General features: G+C 41.6%; 1 protein-coding gene across 3 annotated transcripts in view; it reads right to left on the reverse strand.

The window, feature by feature from the left end:
* Window positions 1–12,451: 12,451 nt before the first annotated feature.
* LOC144668050 (formin-like protein 1) overlaps window positions 12,452–23,160 on the reverse strand; it is a 280,427-nt gene continuing 269,718 nt past the window's right edge. For all 3 annotated transcript variants that reach the window (XM_078529803.1, XM_078529804.1, XM_078529802.1), the window contains one exon: window positions 12,452–16,610. In XM_078529803.1, coding sequence (XP_078385929.1) covers window positions 16,507–16,610 — 104 coding nt within the window. In that variant the 3' untranslated portion in view covers window positions 12,452–16,506. The remainder of the gene's footprint in view (window positions 16,611–23,160) is intronic.

Below are 23,160 nucleotides of genomic sequence, written 5' to 3' on the forward strand. Positions count from 1 at the left end.
AACATCCTCGTAAGGAGATTCATTAGTGCTGTCTGGGGAGGGGTTTAAAACGAGATTGGCAGGGGGGTGGGAACTGATCAGGGAGCAGATTGGAGGGAGGCAAAAGGATAGACAAAGATAGAAAAGTAAGAAGCAAAGGTGGAAGGCAGAAAAAACAAGGGCGAGAAACAAATGGGGTCATAGTGCAAAATAAAGCTAAGATGACTAACAAGGTTAAAAAGACAAGTCTAAAGGCATTGCATCTTAATGCACAGAACATTTGCAATGAGATAAATGAATTAACAGCACAAATAGATGTAAACGGTTATGGTATAGTTACAATTATGGAGACATGACTGCAGGATGACCATGGATGGGAACTGAACTTCCAGGGGTATTCAATATTTAGGAAGGACAGACAAATAGGGAAAGGAGGTGGGCTAGCATTGTAAGTAAAGGAGGAAATCAATGCAATAGTGAGGAAGGATATTGGTTCGGCAAATCATGATGTAGAATCTGGGTGGAGGTAAGAAACACCAAGGGGCAGAAAACATTGGTGGGGGTTGTCTATGGGGCCCCAAACAGTAATGGAGATGTAAGGGAAGGCATTAAGCAAGAAATTAGAGATGCATGCAATAAGGGTACAAACTGTAATCATGGGTAACTTTAATCTACATATAGATTGGACAAACCAAACTAGGAATAATACTGTGGAGGAGGATTTCCTTGAGTGTGTATGTGATTTTTTTAAGACCAATACGTTGAGGAACCAACTAGAGAGCAGGCTATCCTAGACTGGGTATTGTGCAATGAGAAAGGATTAATTAACAATCTTCTTGTTCCCTTGGGGAAGAGCGACCATAAAATGATAGTTCATTAGGATGGAGAGTGAAGAAGTTGAATCCAAAACTAGGGTCCTGAATCTAAATAATGGGAACTACCAAGGGTGTCAGGCATGAGTTGGTAATGATGGACTGGGGAACCTTACTAAAAGGGTTGACAGTGGACAGGCAATGGCTAATATTTAAGGAACGTACACATGAATTACAACAATTATTCATTCCTGTCTGGCCCAAAAATAAAACAGGAAAGGTGGTTCAATCATGGCTTACAAAAGAAATTAGGGATAGTATTTGATCCAAAGAGGAGACATATAAAATTGCCAGAAAAAGCAGTAAGCCTGAGGATTGGGAGCAGCTTAGAATTTAGCAAAAATGGACAAAAAGATTGATCAAGAAGGAGAAAATGGAGTCTGAGAGTAAACTTGCAAGGAACATTAAAAACTGACTGTAAACGTTTCTATAAATATGTGAAAAGAAAAAGATTAACGAAGACAAATTTAAGTCCCTTACAGTCAGAGACGGGGGAAATTATAATGGGGAACAAAGAAAAAAAGATTTTGTTTTTGTTGTCACGCCCTACTGGGGTAGTGCGCTGTAATATCAAACCCCACTACTCCCTGAGCTGCAACAAATGTGAAACAGTTTGATCGAACAACCAGATTGCCCCATTTCTACCTAACTGTTTAATTTGGCTTAACAGAATACAAGCATCAGGTTTGTAAACTTAAAAAGTAAATAATTGTTCATTGAACAAACTGTTGTTAACTAGTAGCAAAAGAAAGAAATATGAACTGCTAACTTCTAACACCATAACTTAAACTCTACCCCCTTCTTAAATCCCTATTCACACACATAAACACTCACACACATAAACACACACACACACACCCACACACACATAAACACACACACACCCACCCACACACACACACACAAGACACATAAAACTCACAAATCATGGATTTTAAGGGTGGGATGAAACAGTTCAATAGCACCAGTTCTGGAGTACAAGATTTGATGGGTTGATTTTGATTGATGTCTTCAAATTCCTTGCAGTTCTTGTTGATGGCACCAGGTGGTCTTCCAGCACTTTCAGTATTTAGTTCACTGGTTAAGTTCAATGTCTCTAACAATGATTTTCCCCTTTGCCTCTTGACAGAGGTTTTCAAAGAGAGCAGGTTAAAGAGATATGAGGAGAAAAAGCCAGCTAGTTATTCTTGTAGGATTACAGGAATCTTAAACACACAGGAGAAAGAGGTTTTAGGTCTTTTCCCTTTCAGGCTAAGAGCTATTCCGCTGCCCTGCTCTTCACATAAACCCTGGTTACCTGATCAGGGGCCAATTAAAATGCTGTTGTCAAGCAGATCCCTTTGCCCAAGGCTCCTTTCCGGCACTATCCTAACTTTCCTGGCACACTTTGTCCCAGGACTGCAACATTGTATTTACCTCTCATCCTGTTCCAGTGGACATTTCTTTCAACATGCAGCCATTGCACTTTTAATTCATAGCCCAACAGAAAATAAAAAGATACGTTCCTTACATGTCTCCACCCTTAAAAGAGATGAAACACCATTTCAAAAATGCATTTCATCACAAGATATGTGACACATGTATAAAAAACACAAGACTTACTTCCATTCAATCTTCCTCCCCCTTATACAACCTTATACAATCTTCAGCATTTCTTACCCCTTTAACTTATTTTAGTATTTCACACCTGGGACAATGCATTCATGATCACATTATCTTTACCAGCAATATGAACAATCTTTACATTGAATGGTTGAAATGATGGATTCCATCTAAACAGTCTCGCATTTTGAGTTTTAAACTTCAATGAACGCCAGCGGATTATGGTCAGTGTAGTTTAGTGTTTCTTTGTTATTGCGTCAGACATAAACTTCAAAATGTTGAAGAGGGAACAACAATGCTAGAGTTTCTTTTTCTACTGTATAGTGCTTCCTAAATAACCTTATTAGATCTTCCCATGCCCCCACCCTCTAAATATGAGAACGCAGTGTTTAATTGTCCCAGTATTGCCGTATTAGCTAGTTGAATTGTAGAAGATTCACTTTGGGCATTGTTTATTTCTCCTTCTACCTTGCCCTTACTGTCTCTGTCATCTCCACAGCTCCTACCATCTTGACATACTTGCTCTGTCTTATCATTTTCTCTGCGATGATATTGCTTCAACATGATTATGTGACATAACCGTTTCTTCTTCCTGTGCTCAGGGGTATCTATTAGATAAGTCACTTTACTAACTCTCCTAATTATCTTGTAGGGGCCACTGAATTTTGCTTTCAGGGGTTCACCCTGCAAAGGTAATAATACCAATACTTCATCTCCTGCTTGGAACTTTCTAGTTGTTGCATGTTTGTCTGCCCATTCTTTCATTTTGGCTTGGGAAATTTTTAAGTGCTCTCATGTTACTTTACATGCTCCTGTGAGTCTTTCTATAAACATGGACACATAACCCAACATGGAGGATTTATCTTTCTACTTTAGGAACTTTTCCTTAATCACATTTAATGAACCTCTTATTTCATGACCATAGATCAATTCGAATGGACTAAATCCAGTAGATTCATTTGGAGAATCTCTGGTAGCAAATAGTAAGAAATCGAATCCTTTGTCCCAGTCCTTTGGGTATTCATGGCAATAGATATTAATCATGGTTTTGAGAGTCTGATGATATCTCTTTAAAGCTCCCTGTGTCTGTGGATGATAGACAGTAGACTTTAGTTGTTTGATACCCAAATTGCCGATTATGTCCAGGAAAATTTTAGACATGAAATTAGAACCTTGGTCAGATTGTATTTCAAATGGTAGGCCATAACGAGTGAAAACCGAGTTAACTTTTCCACTATCACTTTAGCTGTAATTGTCCTTAAAGGAATAGCTTCTGGAAATTGGGTTGTCATAACCATGATTGTAAGGATATACTAAGTCCTGCTTTCATTTTTGGTAATGGTCCTACACAATCTACTAATACCTTACTGAATGGTTCTTCAAATTGGGTATTAAAGGCGCTGGTTTGATTACATGTTGAGGCTTACCTACTACCTGGCATGTATGACACGTTGTACAAAATTGCACTACGTCCTTATGAAGTCTTGACCAGGTAAAATGCCTGTTTATCAATGCTTGGGTTTTCTGTATTCCTACATGTCCTGCCATAAGGATTTCATGTGCTACTCACAATATCTCCTTATGATATTTGGGCTGTACCACTATCTGATGAACAACACTCCATTCCTCATCCACAGGTCCGTGAAGGTGTCTCCACTTTCTCATCAGAACTCCATTTTTAATGTAATAGTGCTCCGGAACTCCTTCAGTGTGAGCTGACTGGGCTAATTTGTTTAACTCTGGATCTGCTTTCTGAGCCTCGATTAATGAAGACCCGCCAAACATTTCCTTTGAATTGTCCTCATCCTTAAAGAAAATTTTGGCTACTCTAACATCTGCTCCTGGTATTACTTTGACCCTTGGTTTAGCCTTTGTTGTGGTTACCACACAATGGAAAAACACCAGGAACTTGTTCTTGTAACTGCTCCGTCTCTTTAGCCTCTCTCGGACTTTCCGTACTTAAGGGCAAAGCTATAGCCTTCACTCCTGCTAAATCATTCACCAGGAGTAAATCAACTCCATCCATGAGTAATTTCTTAACCACTCCTACAACCACCGACCCAGACAACAAATCACACTACAACTGCACTTTGTACAATGGAAGCGGGATATACTCTCCACTTATCCCGTTTACTAATACTTAAGCTTTCATTGAACTCTCTGGAGGGAAAACTAGGTCCTTCTTCAGCAAAAGAGTTTGAGTAGCTCCTGTGCCTCTTAATACAGTTATGGGTTTAGCTGCATCATTTGATGAGAAAGGGGTTATCTTTCCTCTTGACAAAATCCCTTCATATCTCTCATCTACCTCATTTACTTCACCTGCATCCACAGCAGTGTTTACCTCTAGGCCCTTATTTGTAGTTAAAGCTACAATTTTATCTGTGGCATTTTCTTTTTGGACTCACTCTTATGAACTCCAATAAGTCCCATGGGCTTCCCTCGCAACCTCTAGCATTCTGAAAGAATGTGTCCCACTTTATTACAATGGAAACACTCAGGCCTTCGAGTTTCACCTCCATCCTCAGTACCTTCCTTCCTGATCTGGGGAGGAGATCTCGAGGTATTCCCAGCTATCCATTCTTTACCCTGGTTACTTGCCTTCCTTTCGCTCTCCCACTTTCTATCCTTTTCAAATTTATGGGGGAGATGGAAAAAAGGTTTAGTTTTATGGATCAGCTCATAATCGTCAGCCATTACTGCTGCCTGTCTGGCAATAGCAACCCTTTGGTCTTCAAAATGGGTTCTTATTACAGAAGGTGGTTAGTTTTAAAATTCTTCCAAGAGGATAGTCTCTCTGAGAACTTTATAGGTAGTTTCAACTCTTAATGCTCGTATCCACCTGTCAAAACTACTTTGTTTAAACCTTTCAAATTAAATGTAAGTTTGCCCAGGCTCTTTCCTTAAATTTCAAAACTTTTGTCTGTATGCTTCAGGGACCAACTCATATGCACTCAAAATGGCCTTTTTCACCACATCATAATCTGCAGAAACCTCCTCTGACAATGAAGCATAAATTCCCCATGCTCTATCTGTCAATTTGTTCTGCATGGGCAATGCCCAGTTTTCCTTTGGCCAGTTCATCTGTTTAGCTATCTTCTCAGATGAAATAAAGAATGCATCAACAATCCTTTCCTCAAATTTTGGAAGAGCCTGCACAAACTTAAATATCTCCCCACTGGGTTCTGATCTGAACGTAAGTCCTGCCTCACCTACTGGTGTCTCTTTTTTAACTGCCTGCATTTTAAGCTGGAATTCACTGTCTTTCTCTTTTTCTCTTTCTGTTCTTTCCTGTTCAAGTCTGTGTGTCTCCATTTCTAACCTCGCCATTTCTAATTCCCTCTGGAGATCAAGTTTTCGCATTTCTATTTCTCTTTTCTTTGTCTAATTCCCTTTCTAGTTTCCTTTCTCTCTCCCGCCTTTCTGCCTGTTCACTTTGGAATGCCCTTGTTCTTTCCTTTTCTTTGTCTTCTGGCTCTAGTTCTAATTATTGTTGTTTGCAACTGAATTTGAGCCCATTCCAATGAACCACCTATTGGAGAACTCAGTCTCTCGGCTATTCCTTCCGATTTCAAATGCTCTGCCATCTCTTCAATTATCTCTGCCTTCCTAGCTTTGGCAGGCAATCCTTCTCCTAATTTACTTGCCAATTCAATTAACCTGGCTTTTGGGATCCCTTGTAAAATCGTAAGGGACATCTCTTAAACTTGCAGGAAAGTTTTAGCAATTTCCAATGCCATCTTATTTTTTGACAGTACAAGCTTGATGTTTCCTTTTAGCTTTTTACTTACTAAATCTACACCCAAATCATCACTGTCTTTTGTTCCAAAATATCTCGGTCGAGCCCCCAAACTTTGTCACGACTCACTGGGGAGATTGCGCTGTAACATCAAGCCCCACTGTTCCCCGAGCGGCAACAAATGTGGAAAAGTTTGATCGAACCACCAGATTGCCCCAATTCTACCTGTTTAATTTAGGTTAACAGAATATGAGGACCAGGTTTGTAAACTTAAGTAAATACCTGTTTATTGAACAAACTGTCATTAACCAGTGTCAAAAGAAAGAAATATTGGCTGCTAACTCCTAACTCTATAACTTAAACTGTACTCCCTTCTTAAACCCCCATAAACACACACACACACGATGCACAAGACACAAATCATGGATTTTAAGGGTGGGATAAAACAGTTCAATAGCACCAATTCTGGAATTTGATGGATTGATTTTGATCAATGTCATCTAAATTCCTTTCAGTTCTTGTTGATGACACGAGGTGGTCTTCCAGCACTTTCAGTATGTAGTTCACTGGTTGAGCACTTGCCTTTCAATGTCTCTAACAGTGATTTTCTCCTTTGCCTCTTGACAGGGGTTTTCAGAGAGAACAGGTTATAGAGGTTTGAGGAGAAAAAGCCAGCTAGCTATTCTTATAGGATTACTGGAATCTTATGCACATTGGAGAGAGATAGGTTTTAGGTATTTTCCCTTTCAAGCTAGGAGCTGTTCAGCTGCCCTGCTCTTCACACAAACCCTAGTCACCTGGTCAGGTGCCAATTAAAATACTGTTGTCAAGCAGCTCCCTTTGTCCAAGATTCCTTTTCGGCACCATCCTGTCTTTCATGGCACTCTCTATCCCAGAACTGCAACATTGTATATATCTCTCGTCCTGTTCCAGTGGACATATTTTCTGCCTGCAGCCATTGTACTTTTAATCCACAGCCCGACAGAAAATGAAAAGTGATGTTCTTTACAACAGTCCAACAGAAATAAAAAGCTATGTTTCTTAGATTATCATTTTTTTGAACCTTTCTCTTTACCAGGTACAAAAATATTAAAAATGGGGAACAGTCAAGCATCATCCAATTGAGTAATGAATCTCCTTGCTTTCTAATTGCATCGGAAGGCAGTACGTCACAAGGATGGATGTGTTGGCCAGCTAATGCTGGAGCATGGGTCAAGTCTTGTGATTAAACCTGTAGGAATATATTTAATCACAGTTGGCAACCCTGACCATCTCCCTGTGTGGCTTGGTGTAATACAATGTTTCATGATGCTCCTGTTAAGAGGTTTGGGGTGTTCCATTACATTAAAAATGCTATAAAAATATAACTTCTTGTTTTGTCAAATAATTGGGAATGATATAACAAAACGACTATTGTCAATCCAAATTGCGGAGGTGAAGTATGTACTCCATTGTGCATTACCTCAATGATGTGCACTGTCTAACTATTCCCAGTTTACAACTTAACTAAAATTAGTTGGACCCTTAGCTGCCTCGGTGTAAAAGATTTGCTGTAGTGTTTAATTGCTACTGAGATTTCTGAGTCAAGTTAATGTTGTACAGTTGAGTGTCTGTACTGCAGTAAATCAGCATCAAAGTTACGGCTGCACCAATCCCCTTCCCTCAGGATGATTGGAGAGATCAAACTCCTTTAACTGCTAACAGCATTCCATATATTTTTATGGGATGGCAGTTAAAGTTTAGTGCTCACATTGACACTGTAAATGGGGAGAAATTTCCAAATGGTAAGGATAAATTCCATTTTGGGTATCTCAGTTGTATCAAGACTTCAAACTTTTTAATGCAATATAAACAAGTCACTATAGCAAATGACGATTTGGCCATATTTACACTGCCATTAAATCAACTAGATCCCATTTAGCACAGTGGTAGTGCCAGATGGAGGGTATCGTCAATGTGAAGGTAGGACTTTGTCTCCACAAAGACTGTATGGTGGTCACTCCTACCATTGCTGTCATAGACAGATACATTTGAGATAGGTAGATTGAGGAAGATGAGGTCAAGAAGGTTCTTCACTCTTGATGGTTCTTCACCGCCTGCTGCAGACCCAGTCTAGCAGCAATTTCCTTTAGGGCTCAGCCAGCTCAGCTTGTAGTGGTGTTACCAAACCAATCTTGGTGATGGGTATTGAAGCTCCCCACCCAGAGTACAATCTGTGACCTTGCCACCCTCAGTGCTTCTTCCAATTGGTATTCAACATGGAGAAATACTGATTCATCAGCTGAGGTGGGTTGGGGGTGATGTAGTGGTGGTAGGTGGTAATCAGCAAGAGGTTTCCTTGCCTGTTTTTGACCCACACAGCACCTTTCACAACCACAGGGTATCTCAAAGCACCAAAAAGCCAATGAAGTACTTTTGCAGTGTAGTCACTGTTGCTATGTAGGAAATGTGGCACCCAATTTGAGCACAGCAACCCCCACAAACAGCAATGTGGTAATGACCAGATAATTTGTTTTTGTGATGTTGATTGAGGGAATAAATATTGGCCAGGACAACCAGGGATAACTCCCCTGCTCTTCTTCGAAACAGTGCCATAGGATCTTGCCATCTGAGAAGGCAGATGGGGTTTAACTTCCTATCTGAAAAACGGCAGCTCCTGTAGTGCAGCACTCCCTCAGTACTGCACTGTAGTGCCAACCGTGATTTTTGTGCTCAAATCCTGGAGTAGGACTTGAATCCACAACCTTTTGACACAGAGTGAGAGTGCTACCAACTGAGTCATGGCTGACAAAGCAAATAAAGATATGATTTTAATGTTTTTGAAAAACTGCCCAGTAGTAAACAGAATATTGTCCCTGTAATTGGCATTAAAACATAATTAGTTCTCAGAATAAAAATGTAGAAAAGTATAATGATATTAGACCAGAATGAGTGGATTTCTTCAAGTTTAAGTAACGGTGTGTTGGTCACGACAGTGTATTTAATACTCGAGATGCTGAGAGATCTATCAGCTTAAATAATGTTGAAGGGATTCAATCCCACCATATGTGAACAAGGCTCTGAGAAAGAGAATTAGAAGGGCCACAAACATGGAACATTATTTGGGTAAAAAAGTGAAGCTAAATCAAATCCGTCATTCATTTGACATCAAACGCTAATGCAAAAATCTCCATTTCAGCCTTGAATTAATATGTTCCTTTTGTTGTTTTTTTTAAACCTTTGATCTATGTTCATATTTAAATCACAGTTTGTGAAGTCTCAAAATAGACCTCAAAGCTGTGGAATCTGGAAATATATAGCTGGTATACCAGGGGATAATAGCTTAATGTTTTAGATGTAATTTCACTTTGGAGGAAGGCTCCCATCAAACACTTTAATCCATCTTTCAGGCACTTAATAACCTACTATGTATTTATGTATTTCCCTTTATTATTGGATCATTTGTAATCCTGTTTCTGATAAAATCCCACATTACTGTACATCCCCTCCTCAACTCAGTGATCTAGAAATTAAACTCTGCGAATGTTAGCCAGTGCTTCATGTCTATGAAAGTCCATTTTCTGCAACTTTGATGGCAATGCCAAATTGAAACAAACACACTCAGTTCATAAACGAATATCTTACAACATCACTTTGCCACTTTCAGAGAATGGTTTGACTTGTAACCACAATGATAACCTTGTGTCAACACCAATTATAACTCCACATCTGTTCTGAAAAGAAATGTGTCATCATTTTCTGGCAATTGCATATTCGAGAGTTGGTGCTCTAGTTGTCACCAAATCGAAAACACTCATTGGTCCAAATACTCTGGACAATTCTTAAATGCGAATCTGGAGCCTCCTCTGTAGATGCAACCTGGAAATTAGACTCAAATACGCATCCGGTGTTGCGTCCATTTTGTCGATGTCAAAAAATGCCTAAGCACCTTTCCAATTTCACTAGAACATGCTGAAACTCGAAATGAGCATAACTCGAAGTGAGGATAATTGGTTCCCAAGGAAATGGCAAACCCGGGCCAGTGTATTTCTTGAGCCTTAAAACTTAAGTTAAAACTCATTTCACGCACATTAGGCACACCTTGTTTAAGAACCTGCAATTGGAGAAGCTTTTCAAATTTTAATGCAGCTGCCATCAAAATGCATTGAAACAAAGTGAAAATACCAAATGGATCTCAGTGAGAACAAATAGAAGAAAAACTCTGCAATTAAGAGATGGGAAAAATAATTCTTGCATGTGCCAGCTGATGATTTCTCAGCAGTTTTGAGGGTCCTGAGCAAGCACAATTGGAGGATGCTAGCATAAGAGTCAAGGGCGTGGAAAGAGATTTGTCCTGATGGAGGGTTTGAAGGATGGGTATAAATGATTGAGGGGTCTCAGGCCTATTGTAATTTTGCTCTTAACTCATAAACACTTGAAATGCCATGACCTTTTACACTACATTATTCATCTACACACGTATCTGTGGGCAAATGCAAAGGAAACTGCAGGTCGTCATTAATGATTAAAGAGACTTAATTAAACCCTGGGAATACACTGATTGCTATGTTCATGTACAATTCTTTTGTGCACCATCCCAACTAGCAAATACTGCTTTAAAATAGCACAAAATAATTCTACTCGAATGCTTCAGTCTGCGAACCAGCAGACAAAATTAAAACCCTATACAAGCTGTTAAAAGGACGAGGGAAAAAAAAAAGTAGTTTTGAATCACCCAAAACTGCTTTGTAATCATGGGTACAGAAACCTCCTCCAGTCACTTTGCTAATTAGAAAAGTTCATATTGCATTTTTCATCAAATAAGCTGGAATGACTATTTGAGAATCTGATTCATAATCAGTAACTAAATGATCATGTGTAAACATAAAGTGCCTGAAAGCAGACTCATAACTATGGTCAGTGCATGTGGCGTCAATAGCATAATGGACAGCAAACAACAAAACAGAAAATAGAGAGTCGGGGTTGAGTAGATCCTCAAAAGGCAGGAAGTGTTGTTCCCACAAGGATCAATGCTGGATCACCACTCTTCTCCACTTACATGAACAATTTGGACTCAGGAAGCAGAAGTACAACCTCAAAATTTGCTGACACATTGAATTTGGTGGTAAAGTTAATACAGAGGAAGGCTGCGATAAAATATATGACAATAATTAAATTTGCAGAATGGATGCGTATTGGCCAAAAAAACAATCAATATTGTGAACTGTGAGGTGGTGCATTTTGACAGGAAGAACAGGGAAGGACACAGGCACCTTAGAAAATAAGTTGAAGTGGGGTCAAGGAGCAGATGGATCTGGGAGTACGGATGCACAAATCACTACAAGTAGCAACACAGGTTAATAAGGCCATTTAAAAAATGCTAAATAAAGCACTGGCGTCCATTAACTGTTCTGATGAAGGGTCATACGGACTCGAAACGTCAACTGTATCCCTCTCCGCAGATGCTGTCAGACCTGCTGAGTTTTTCCAGGTATTTTTGTTTTAGTTCTAGATTTCCAGCATCCACAGTATTTTGCTTTTATCACTTTTATCATTTCCAGACGGGCAAAATATAAAACCAGAGAAGCGATGCTAAACGTATATAGAATCGTGGTTGAACCACACTTGGTATACTCTCGCCATATTGTAAAAAGGAAATAAAGGGACGAGAGAAGATGCAAGAAAGATTTACAAGACAATATCAGAAAAGAGGGGCTACACTTAACAGGAACAATCACAGGCTGGGGCTCTTTTCTAGGGAAAAGAGAAGGCTTGATATCTTTAAGATTTTGAAAGGGTAGGTGAGATGTTCCCACTTGGGGGGCGCCCAGACCAGAATTAGGGGCCTTCAACGTAAGATAGTCACTAATAAGTCCAATAGGGAATTCAGGAGAAGCTGCTTTACCCAGAATGTGGAACTAGGAGCAATTAAGGCATAGACTCATTTAAGGAAAAGGCAGAGAAACATGAATAAAAATAGAAGGATATGGTGATTGTTGAAGTGAAATAGGGTTGGAGAAGGCTCATGTGGAGGACAAACACCATCATGGATTAGCTGGGCCAAAAGGCCTGTTTCTGTGCTATTCATTCTATCTTAACACGTTTTTAAAAATACAATTTCCAGGTCCTGAAACAAAGGATTATTTTTGATCTAGTGCTTTCAACAAGAAATCATTTATATTTGTTCAAAATGCTAGGGAAGATTTTTTTAAAAACAAAGTTGTGAACAACAAGTAAACCCTTCCTGCGATATTAAATAATCCCATTGACCGCAAAGCAAAGCTTTCCTTGAAATACAGCCATTTATTATTAGTGCATAAAAAAATTATCCATTCACGTTCTTTTATAATCTTTGAAATATATGTATGCATTTCTTTTACAATCTATTTGTACACGCTTCTTTTCAGTTAAGTTTACACTTTGGGTTTTGAATAGGGTTCGGCACGTGGGGAATTTTCTCTGAATATGAAAAGATGCAACAACAAAAAAAAAACAGTGGCGTAGAAGTTCTGTGCTCAAACATAGCTAAGACCAACGTAGGCCCGACTTAGTTATGTCAGTCACTCAGGGCAATAGGACTGATGGGCAGCAAAGCAGTGCCTGCTCAGAGCTGTCAGGATCAACTAACCACCAGGTCTCATGGAATACAAACAGAAAATGCTGGAAATACCCTGTAAGCCAGTCAGCATCTTCGCAGAGAGAAACAGAATTAACGCCTCAGATCTGTGACCTTGCCTCTTAGTTCGGGTGAAAGATCACAGACCTGAAACGTTAACTCTGCTTCTCTCTCCAGATGTTGCCTGACCTGGAGTGTTTCTAGCATTTTCTGTTTTTATTTCAAATTTCCAGCATCAACAGTATTTTGCTTTTGTACCAGATCGCATGGACTATGGCAGAGACATCTTTCTGCTTCAGAATACCGTAATTGACTTCCTATGACACAAAATATTTACAAAGTGAGTTATAAAATATCACATTGACTTGTATATAGATTTGCCTTACATATAAGCCACACCACTAATTCAAGTCCTGCCACAGAGAAAAATGGATCCTGTTAATAAGCCATACCACCAATGCAAACTGATCTTTTCCCTAAATTAAAGCACTGTGGGCCTATATGTGGTTCAGAAGTTTCATGGCAGTTCATGTTAAATACAGCAATGACTTGACTGTTCTTTCTTTACCAAACAACAGGCATCTTGGGTAGGGTGACCATCCAATGTCAACATAATCACCAACATCAATATTTTGTTGCATAGCACCTTCAATTCAACTCAGCTACAGCTCACTCAGCCTAGGTCCCTCTTACTCCTCAACAAAGCTCCAACCCTCCCACTCTCTTCTGTGTGACATGCAGCAGCTTTTTTGTTTCCATTATCTTTTTATTTGCACGGACTTTCTCCTCAAACTGGAGAAGTGATTTGGTGACGCTCTGCTCCTGACTTGGACCCTCACTAGAACGAGTACCGGTCAGTGATTAGGCTGTAATACCATTGGGTTGACTCTGCAACCTGTACTTCCACTTAGAGAGGCCACATGCCAATAGCAGAGATGTCCTACACAAATACTTTAATCACACACCATCTAGTCTATATCAACCAAATCATTTTTACCTACTCTACCTCAGCCTCCTCATTCTCTCCATACCCTTAGGTTTACTTCACTCTCTCCATTTTAAACTCAGCTCAGTTTTCTTGTGCCAGATCCTCCCTCAGCCTTACCTCACTGGCGTTTGTAAAAACATCTACAGGGCAGTGCTCAAACCAGGTGGGTAGGTACCAGGCTACATATTGCACCCACGTGCATTAACAAAAGGAAGGCCACAGGTACAGACTTAGTTTAACACCACTGGAAACCTGTCAGAATGAATTCATACTACTTCCAGCTTTGCTGTTGAATCCATGATACAACTATTGCATATGGATATGCAGTGGCTTATTAGAACAGTCTGGATATGCATCAATTACCAATAGTCCGTCTCCAAAGGTGCAATCTCTCCACTTTGGTTTAATCAACTCCGGTCACATCATTTCTTTTTTGGCTACACTCTACGAAGAGTTGCAGTTTGATTCACTTGAAAACACCAACTTGCATTTATAGAGCATTCTTAACATAGCAAAATCTCCCAAGGCTTTTCACAGGAATATTATTGGACAAAATCGAACACCCCTTCATTTGATCCAGCTCAAAACAGTCATTAGGATTGCAGGGATACCAACTTAGCCGCACGATCCAGTTCCCATTGCTTTGAGTGCACTCAGTCTGTCTCAGTGCCACATATACCGGGCGGAAACACGTTCCCTTTTGGTCTGAAGCTCACACAGCCTGGCAGTGTGGAGGCAAATCAAATGCACAGTTACGCTTCTAATCCCTTTGTTGATCCTCCTTTAGTTACATTGAAACAGGTTGTGTGGATGTGAATGAAACTGTGTTGAATATTTAATGATAATTTAGAAGAAAGATTTACAACCTCATGTACAACTAGAAAAGGATTTACACTGATCTGTAATGGTTGTAACAAGTGGAATTACTCCCGCAAGAAATAATGCCACAATTGAGATTTCCAAGTGCAATCTACTTCTGATAAATCCCTCGTAAAAAGTAAAAAAAAATACAATAATAACGAAATGTAAAAACAGTTTTTTTCCAATGGTTGGTGCTTGTGTTGGGTATCAGGAACTGAGTGACTTTTAAGAAGATGTGTTTATCACCGTTGTAAAGTGATTGGGTTGTGTATCTTAATGAGTACCCGAGAAGATGCACCAGGAATCTGACAGTTTTGACTGTGGAGACCCCGAAATTTAGGGCAGGTTCCCTTGATCTCCCGCCATAACTCTTGGAAAAGACCGATGGAGCATCCCAGGAGACAATGCAAATAGTCGTATCCCCAGGGCTTTATTGCAAAGGAACTCATGGAATTCAGGGCTGCTGACTCCAATTCTGTGTAACAGCTCATGTTAGTTTAGCCAATTTTCTCCCCTAGACTCCGAAATTTCAATCAGAACTGGGAATAGGCGGAATTTCCTTCTCCCTAGCCCAGGGTCTGTGGAAACCACTTGCAATTTTGGATTTCTGCTCTAGCTCTGATCTCAGCCAGAGCAGGAATCAGGGGGGTAAGATTTTAACTCGCTCAAAACCCCTTCACTTGCACGGAATTAAAATCGGGCTCTGGTTTCAGCACAGACCAGGAACAGAACTGTGTGGCTCAGTTCTGTGCCTTGGTGGTGACTTCATGCAAATGGCCTTCAGGAAAGCCTTGATGCCCCCATCTTAAAAACCTCTTTTTAGCTTTAATCTGGAACTAAATGTGAAAGAACTACTCTTGCACTGAGATCCAAGGGCCACTGATCCACGTATGGAATGGGCAAGTGCTGAGTCGCCCTTCCAAATGAGTGCTAGGCTTGCGGAAGCCTGAATTTCAGTGACATATTAAAGCCCAAATTCTACATAGCATAAGCTTTCTAAACCTGGGTGAAGCACCCCATGGTCAACCCACAAGACTGCACAACAGATAATCCAATCCTATATGCTCTCATTATTCATGGCATTAGACGACTTTGAAAAAAGATGATATAATTACAGTTATTTTTATGGCTAATTCATAATTAGCATAGCCAAATACAGTTCTGTGTCGTTCAATAATTGGGGATCAATTACCCCATCGGCAACTGAATCTCTATTAATAAATTCCTTGAATTAGAGTGATCTCTGCAAATTGGAAAATGTTCACATCTTAATGTCACAGAGTTCAGCTGATCCTGTACCCTGAATTCGATTTTTAGTCTCCTTTTGATTGTCCGTGTATCAGTGAAAATAATCCTGATAATTTCCAGGCAGGTTTTAATTTCTGCCCCAGTAGTCTTAAATGCAGAATACGCAAAGCAAGGTGGCTAAAGCAGTGCAGGTATGTAAATTACACCAGCTAACCAAGAAACAATTCCAGTTCTGCTTTCAGTCATTAACCAAGAGCACCCCAGTGGGGCATTGTGCTGTTGGGGGAGTGGGTGTGGGGTCCCTTCACCAAGGGCAAAGGATGACAGTCATACCTTCCCCTTCCAGTTCCCCGTAAGTTTAAAGAATTCTGAGCCTTTATTACTTCAGCTGTGTTTGGAATCTTATATCCTCCCTCCCCGACCTTGGGCCGCCACAGCCACTTTGACTGGTTAATTATCTAAGTCAAGCGATTGAATCATGTTGTGTTTGCAAAAGGGGTCTGTTACTAAACTGGGGTTACTGCATGGTACAGAGCTATGGCTGCAAGTTCCCATCTGGTGCCTGTTTGTTCACCCAGTTATTTACCTGACACACCCCCCTCCCCCCGACAGCTCAGACAACTGGTTATAACGAGACTTCTCCGGTTACACGAAGATTCTGTTCGTCCATTCTCTTCCGAACGCTTTTCCTCAAGGCGTCTGCTCGTCTGTATGGCTGGTTGCGTAGATCTGCAGGAGAAGGATGAACATGGAGTCAGTCCAAGTAGAGAAGAATAGGAGATCAACAGCAGTGTTCAGGCTTAAGTGTTCCTCATACTGAGCTAATGAAAACTTCCCCTCCTTATCCTAAATGAGATTTAGTATACAAAATCCAACTGCAATACATATTTATTTTAGGAGAAATTTACCAAATTGAGTTGCTAACTTATTTAATAGTGAAGCTGGCTGCATTGAATGTCCATTAGATCCAACATCCAAAGCCCCAAGGGTGGCACCCTTCCAGAATCTGAAATTTGCGGCATTAAGTCCCATTCCAGAGGCTTGAGTGCAAATTCTAGACAGACACTGCAGTGCTGCTGAGGGAGTGCTGCACTGTCAGAGGTTTGGTCTTGTGGAGGAGATGTTAAACCGAGAGCCCAACTGCACTCTTAGGTGAAATTTCCCACGGCACTATTCTGTAGAAGAGCAGGGGTGTTATTTCCAGTGACCTGGCCAATATTTGTCTCTCAACCAACATTGCTAAAACAGAATATCTTGCTAATTGTATATCAATTGTGTTTAATTATATACAGGTGGAGGGCATTAATTGGGGGTTTCACTTGAGTGGTTATAAAGAGACACTGGGGTGTGGCTGACTTCGGAGGCATATGCTTGTAAAGTTTCACTCTGTAAATAAATGTTAGACTGAGTAAAGATTGGTTCCAGTATAATCCTTCACCAGCTGGTTTTCTTGAATACATCTGGTCATTATCACATTCCTGTTTGTGGGAGCTTGCTGTGTACAAATCGGTTGCCAACTTTTCTACAGCAGTGACTTTGTTTCAAAAATACTTTGGCGGGATTTTCTGGCCCTGCCTGCAGCGGGTTCCGTCCACTCCTGCCGAAAGTCAATGGACTTTTGGCTGGGCCACCGAATCTCCCACGGCGGGTCCCACCATGACGGGGCCGGCAAATCCCAGCCCCTGGCTATAAAGCACTTTGAGACATTTTGAGGTTGTGAAGATCACTACATAAATGCAAGACCTTTTCCCTTTCACAGAGCACATTCGACTCCCTGGTCAATGCTGAGTCCGCTGATCTCAGCCAGGATAGCTGTTTGCCACTAAAATTGGCCTCAGTGCCGCTACAATACAGATGGCAATAAAAAGCTGGTGTCCTAACTCCTGTTTTGTCATTGAGTGAATCCCCTCCTAGAAAATATGGATGCCAGGTGAAGTCAGATCAAGTCACTGAGAGCCTCTATAAGCCAAGTGGCCGTTAAGAGGAGTGTTCACTGGGGTGAGGTATCATCAGACCCTCTGAACCAAAACAGTCACAAAATCAGAGGAGAAATTTGAAAAAATGAATTCTGCTGTTTGGAGCTTGTATAAAAGCTATGATATCAGCAAAAGGAAAATTTTCCTTCCTCTATCAGGCAGAGGTTCAGAAGTTCATGTCCCTCCGATACTGGTAATGTTCTTAGAAAGAGGCTGAGGCACAAGTTTTCTCATCTAAATACTTAACTTGGCCCTTGAGGTTTATACTTGAAACAAAGCAGAACAGTGAAAACCAGCTAAAAGAGAGGACAACACTTGAGTAAAAGTGTCAGAAAAGCCTCACCGAAGCTCAATGATTGCTGTGATCTGTAGCAGAGATGGGAAACATTTGAATTAGTGTGTCACACAGAAGGCAGATTGGTGGCTTGTCATTACTAACAGGTCCTCATCAGCTAAGACATGGAACCTAGTCAATCCCATTAAAAGGGCCACATTTATATTATCTTCTAAGAGGGCTGGTATAAGCTGTTATATGGAGGATTTTGCTCCCCCCAAGGGCAGAGAAAATCTGACTCCTAAAATCCTTGAATTTATTCTAACAAGAAAATAAAACTTCTTAATGACTATTGATTGATAGTATTTGAACTTTAGGTATAACTTTCCAAGAACCAGGGAGAGATTTTAGACCCTTCACTGCTTTCTCCATCTGTGCATCAGGTTTAATGAAACACTCTGATGCTCTTCACAAAAGTTGACTATGGACAGAATCTAAATGCACTTTCTATCCCTGCTTTTAAATCTTCTCCCCAGACTCTGGTTCAGGAGCTCAAACCAAGTCTGTCAAATGGCATTCAGGACTTCTTCATTGGAGAGTACCTTATAAAACTCCACATCTATGCAGGAGGATCTCATGTGAACTGCAACCCCCACTGACTTCTGATCTTCAGGCAATCTCCTCACTGTGTGGCTCATTGCTAAGCCTGCAGTAGGGGACAGGCACAAGTGATAAAGGATACTCCTAGGCAACAAGATATGGAAATGACATTGACTGTACAGGTTTATCAATGCTATTGAATACCGTGTACTTTAGTAGATGCTGTCTGCGGCGTATTATGGGTATATACTGAGTGGACAAAATCATGAATGCCACAGTCCTGTCAAAGGTAGAGCTCCCAAGTGTGTTGGCACGAATAAAGCAGAGGCACTTTCAGTGGATTGGGCAGGTCTAAAGCATGGAAGACGGTTGCATACCCAAGAACCTTCTATATTGTGAGGTAGCCGAAGCCAGGCGATCAGTAGGGCGCCCAAGTTTCTGCTTCAAGGATGCTTGCAAGTGTGACATGAAGGCTCTAGGCATCAATTATTGCACCTGGGAGTCACTATCCGGCAAAAGAGGGAATGGCGCCACCTCCTGTGAGCTGGCGTGCACTGTCAGCGATGACCAGTGGTGACAGCAGCTTAGCAACAAGCAGCAATGCGGAAAACACAATCCACAATGTCATTTGGTAGCTTCATGCGCAGTACTTGTGGTGGAAATGGCCTCTAAAGGGTTGGCCTTCACTGCCATCAGGAAAGATGCACCAAATGAAGGGCCCCCACTCCCCCCCCACCACCTAAATGGATTGTTTGCTCTGTGTCCATCACCGCTCGTGTCTGGGAGGATGCTGATACACAACAGGCATTACAGACATTTGAATCTTAACATTGAGCCTGGGGTGAATCAATTACCTGTCACAAGAAAATAGGGCGGGAATGGTCATTTGGTGGTACAGAACTTGAGTATTGCTGAAGAACGGGACAGGATGAGCACAAGGCAAAATGTTTCGACAGCTTGTGTCTTCCTTCACCAATACTCAAGAGCTGGAATGTGAGCTGAATTAGAGTCCACATTATTTCATCTGTCAATCAGGATGTTTTATAAGGACCTCATTTAAAATGGAGAGTTTATATCAATCACTGTAACTCCTGCTCCTGACAAACAGGAAATGGATAATAGAAAGTCTGCTCACCCTTTGCCACTTCCCCACCCCCTACTCCCTCCCCACTTCATCCACAACCCCTCGCCATGGGCTCGCTTCCCCTTTCTACTTCCCACCATCTGTTCCGGAAGCAAGCCAGTGGTGAAGGAAGTGGCGAGAGGAAGTGGGAGGAACTGGGTGGTGAAATGGTGAACGGAGCAGAAGGGAGTGGCAGGAGAAGAGGGAAGGAGGGGGGGAAGCAGGGTGGGAGGCAAGGGGACCAGGGGAGAAGCCGGTGAGGGGAACGGTGGGGGCTACTGGTGAAGCAGGAGGGAGCAGGGGAGAAGTGGCTTGGGGCCGACAGGGAGGATCCAGAATGGTGTTGAGCTTCCTTTTCTGTTTTAATGCAGTTTTAATGCAGGCAGCTGCCTGAGGCGTCATTTTCAGTGAGGTCACAAGCACGGACTCTCCATCTGCACACGTGCAAAAAGTGCTCCCCCTAGTGTTGAGGCACAAATAAACACCGTCTACATCAAACTGTCGTACCTTGACAGGCATTAGATGAAACTGTGTTATGTTAATATGGAAAATTGGGTCTTCTGCTTGTATTCCCTATACAACTAATATAATAATCTATACATAAGATAAGTTAGCTTTGTGTGAAAACTATATTGAGTCCTTGATATGTAAATATGAGTAACAACTGATTAAATTTGACCCTTAAGTACTTCTTGACTCAATACTCTTTCATGTTCACGGAAGCCAGCTAAAGTTATATTTGCAACAAGTTCCTGTTGTTTATAATAATAACATAGATTAAAAGAGTTGCACAGCTGTTGTATAACTCTGCTTCCAACAATGCTGCTTTCTCAGACATAGAAACAGACTATCACAAAAACACCAATTGGCACTAACCACCTGGTATACATGCAATCTGCCCAGTCCCCAACACCCCCACATGTGCCCCATTCCCTGTGTGTGAACCATCACCCCCCTCACCATGTTACCCACTCCATGCCCACACGTGATCTACCCCTACCGGCGTCAAGTACTGCCTGATTTTTGTCCCAACACTAACACTCCTAACCAATTACATAGCCTTTCAACACATCATTAGATTTCAGTTCCCTTTTAAAGTGGCGAGGAAAATAATATCACACACCTGGAGGCTTACCTTGAAGTGTCATGCCTGCTAGGTGCATACAGCGGAGGGAGAAGAGCACAGGGCAGATAAGCAGCACACAGAGGCAGGAAGCAAAGCCAGACGACAGCAGCAGCCCCGGCACTAGGCGGCAGCACGCATCAGGAAGAGCAGCTATCAGGCAGCGGAAAGACAGCACTCAGAAGCAGAAACCACAGAAAGAGCCAGCACACATCACAGCAAATAGAGAACTCCACAAAGCTACTGAGACAAGTCGCCCGAGGTCAGTTTCAAAAGAAAATAAGCACAAGGTGTTATTCAACGTAAAATGGGATGCTTTCATGCCCTCTATCATTTTACAGTTAATGATGAATGATTTTGAAGATCAGGTTGTAATATTTCACAGCAGAAGTGTACAATTTGTGGCCTATTGTAACTTAGTGGCTCTGCTATTTTTCTGTGTATCACCAGGCACAGGAGGATCACTGACTTTTTAAACAACAACTCGTATTTATATAGTGCTTTTACTGTAGTAAAATAGCTCAAAGTGGTTCACAGGAGCAATATCAAACAAATTTTGATACTGAGTCACATAAGGTGTTAAGACACATGACCAAAAGCTTGCCCAAAGAGGTAGGTTTTGAGGAGTGTCTTCACGGAGATGAGAGGAGTAGAGGGGTGGTGATCTTCAGTTAAGGGTGATGGAGTGGTGGGGGGGCTGAATTCCAGGGCTTACAGTCCATGAAGCTAAAAGCAAGGTTGGCAATGATGAAGCGATTGTAAGCAGCCAGAATTGAAGGAGTGCAGAGATCTTGGGAGGGTTGGAGGGGTGGAGGAGATTACAGAGATAGACAGGGACAAGGCGATGGGAGAATGAGAGTTTCAAAACTGAGGCGTTGCCAGACTCGGAGCCAATGCAGGTCAGTGAGCACAGGGTCAAAAAACCTGGAACACACCCTTCCAAACAACATTGTAGGTTTCCCTACACCACATGGACTGCAACAGTTCAAGATGGTGGCTCACCACCACTGTCTCACGACCAGCACCCTCTCAGAGGCAATTAGGGATTGTCAACAAATGCTGGCTTTGCCAGCAACACTCATATCCTAGCATTGAATAAAAAAAAACAGGGGTGAACAGGGCTTGGTGCAAATTAGAATATGAACAGCAGAGTTTGAGGTGAGCTCAGGGTTATTGAGGGTGGAAAATGGGAGACTGGTTACATGAACATTGGAATCGTTAGGAGGTACCGGGAACAAATGCATTAATGAGGGTTTCAACAGCAGTTTTGTTTTCTTTCTTTCATGGGTTGTAGGCATCACTGGCAAGGCCAGCATCTATTGTCCATCATTAATTGTCCTTGAGAGGTTCATGGTGAGCCTCTTCCTTGAATAGCTGCAGACCATGTGGTGTAGATACATTCAGTGATGTTAGGGTTGTTCGGGAGGGGGTCTGGGATTTTGACCCAATGATGATGAAGGTACAGCGATATATTTCCAAGTCAGGATGGTGCATGACTTGGAGGGGAACCTGTACATATTGCTTTTCCCATGCACATGCTGCCCTTATCATTCTAGATGATAGAAGTCATGGTTTTGGGAGGTGCTGTTGAAGGAGCTTTTACCTACTGATGCGTTGGTGGTGAAAGGACTGAATGCTGAAGAGTGGGTTATTTTGCCTTGGACGGTGTCAAGCTTCTTGAGTGTTGGAGCTGCACTCATCCAGGCAAGAAGGGAGCATTCCATCACACCCCTGACTTGTGCTTTGTAGATGGCGGAAGGGCTTTGTGGAGTCAGAAGGTGAATTACTCGATGCAAAATTGCAAGCCTCTGGCCTGCTCTTGTAGCCACAGTATTTATATGACTGGTCCAGTTCAGTTTCTGGTCAATTGTAACCCCCCCCCTCTCTGGAATATTGATGGTGGGGGCTGCAACAATGGTATTGCTATTGAATGTCAAGAGGAGGGTAGACTGTCTCTTGTTGGGGATGGTCATTGCTTGGCATTTGACTAATATAAATGTCATTTGCCATGTATCACCAAAGCCTGAATGTTGCCCAGTTCTTGCTGCGAACAGGCCTTAGTATCTGAGGAGTTGCGAATTGAACTTAACATTGTGCAATCATCAGTAAACAACCGCACAACTGATCAGCAAACAACCACTCAACTGACCTCATGATGGAGGAAAGGTCATTGATGAAGCAGC

Source organism: Cetorhinus maximus, chromosome 25 (genome assembly GCF_964194155.1).
Source record: "Cetorhinus maximus chromosome 25, sCetMax3.hap1.1, whole genome shotgun sequence".
Classification (NCBI taxonomy): Eukaryota; Metazoa; Chordata; class Chondrichthyes; order Lamniformes; family Cetorhinidae; genus Cetorhinus; species Cetorhinus maximus.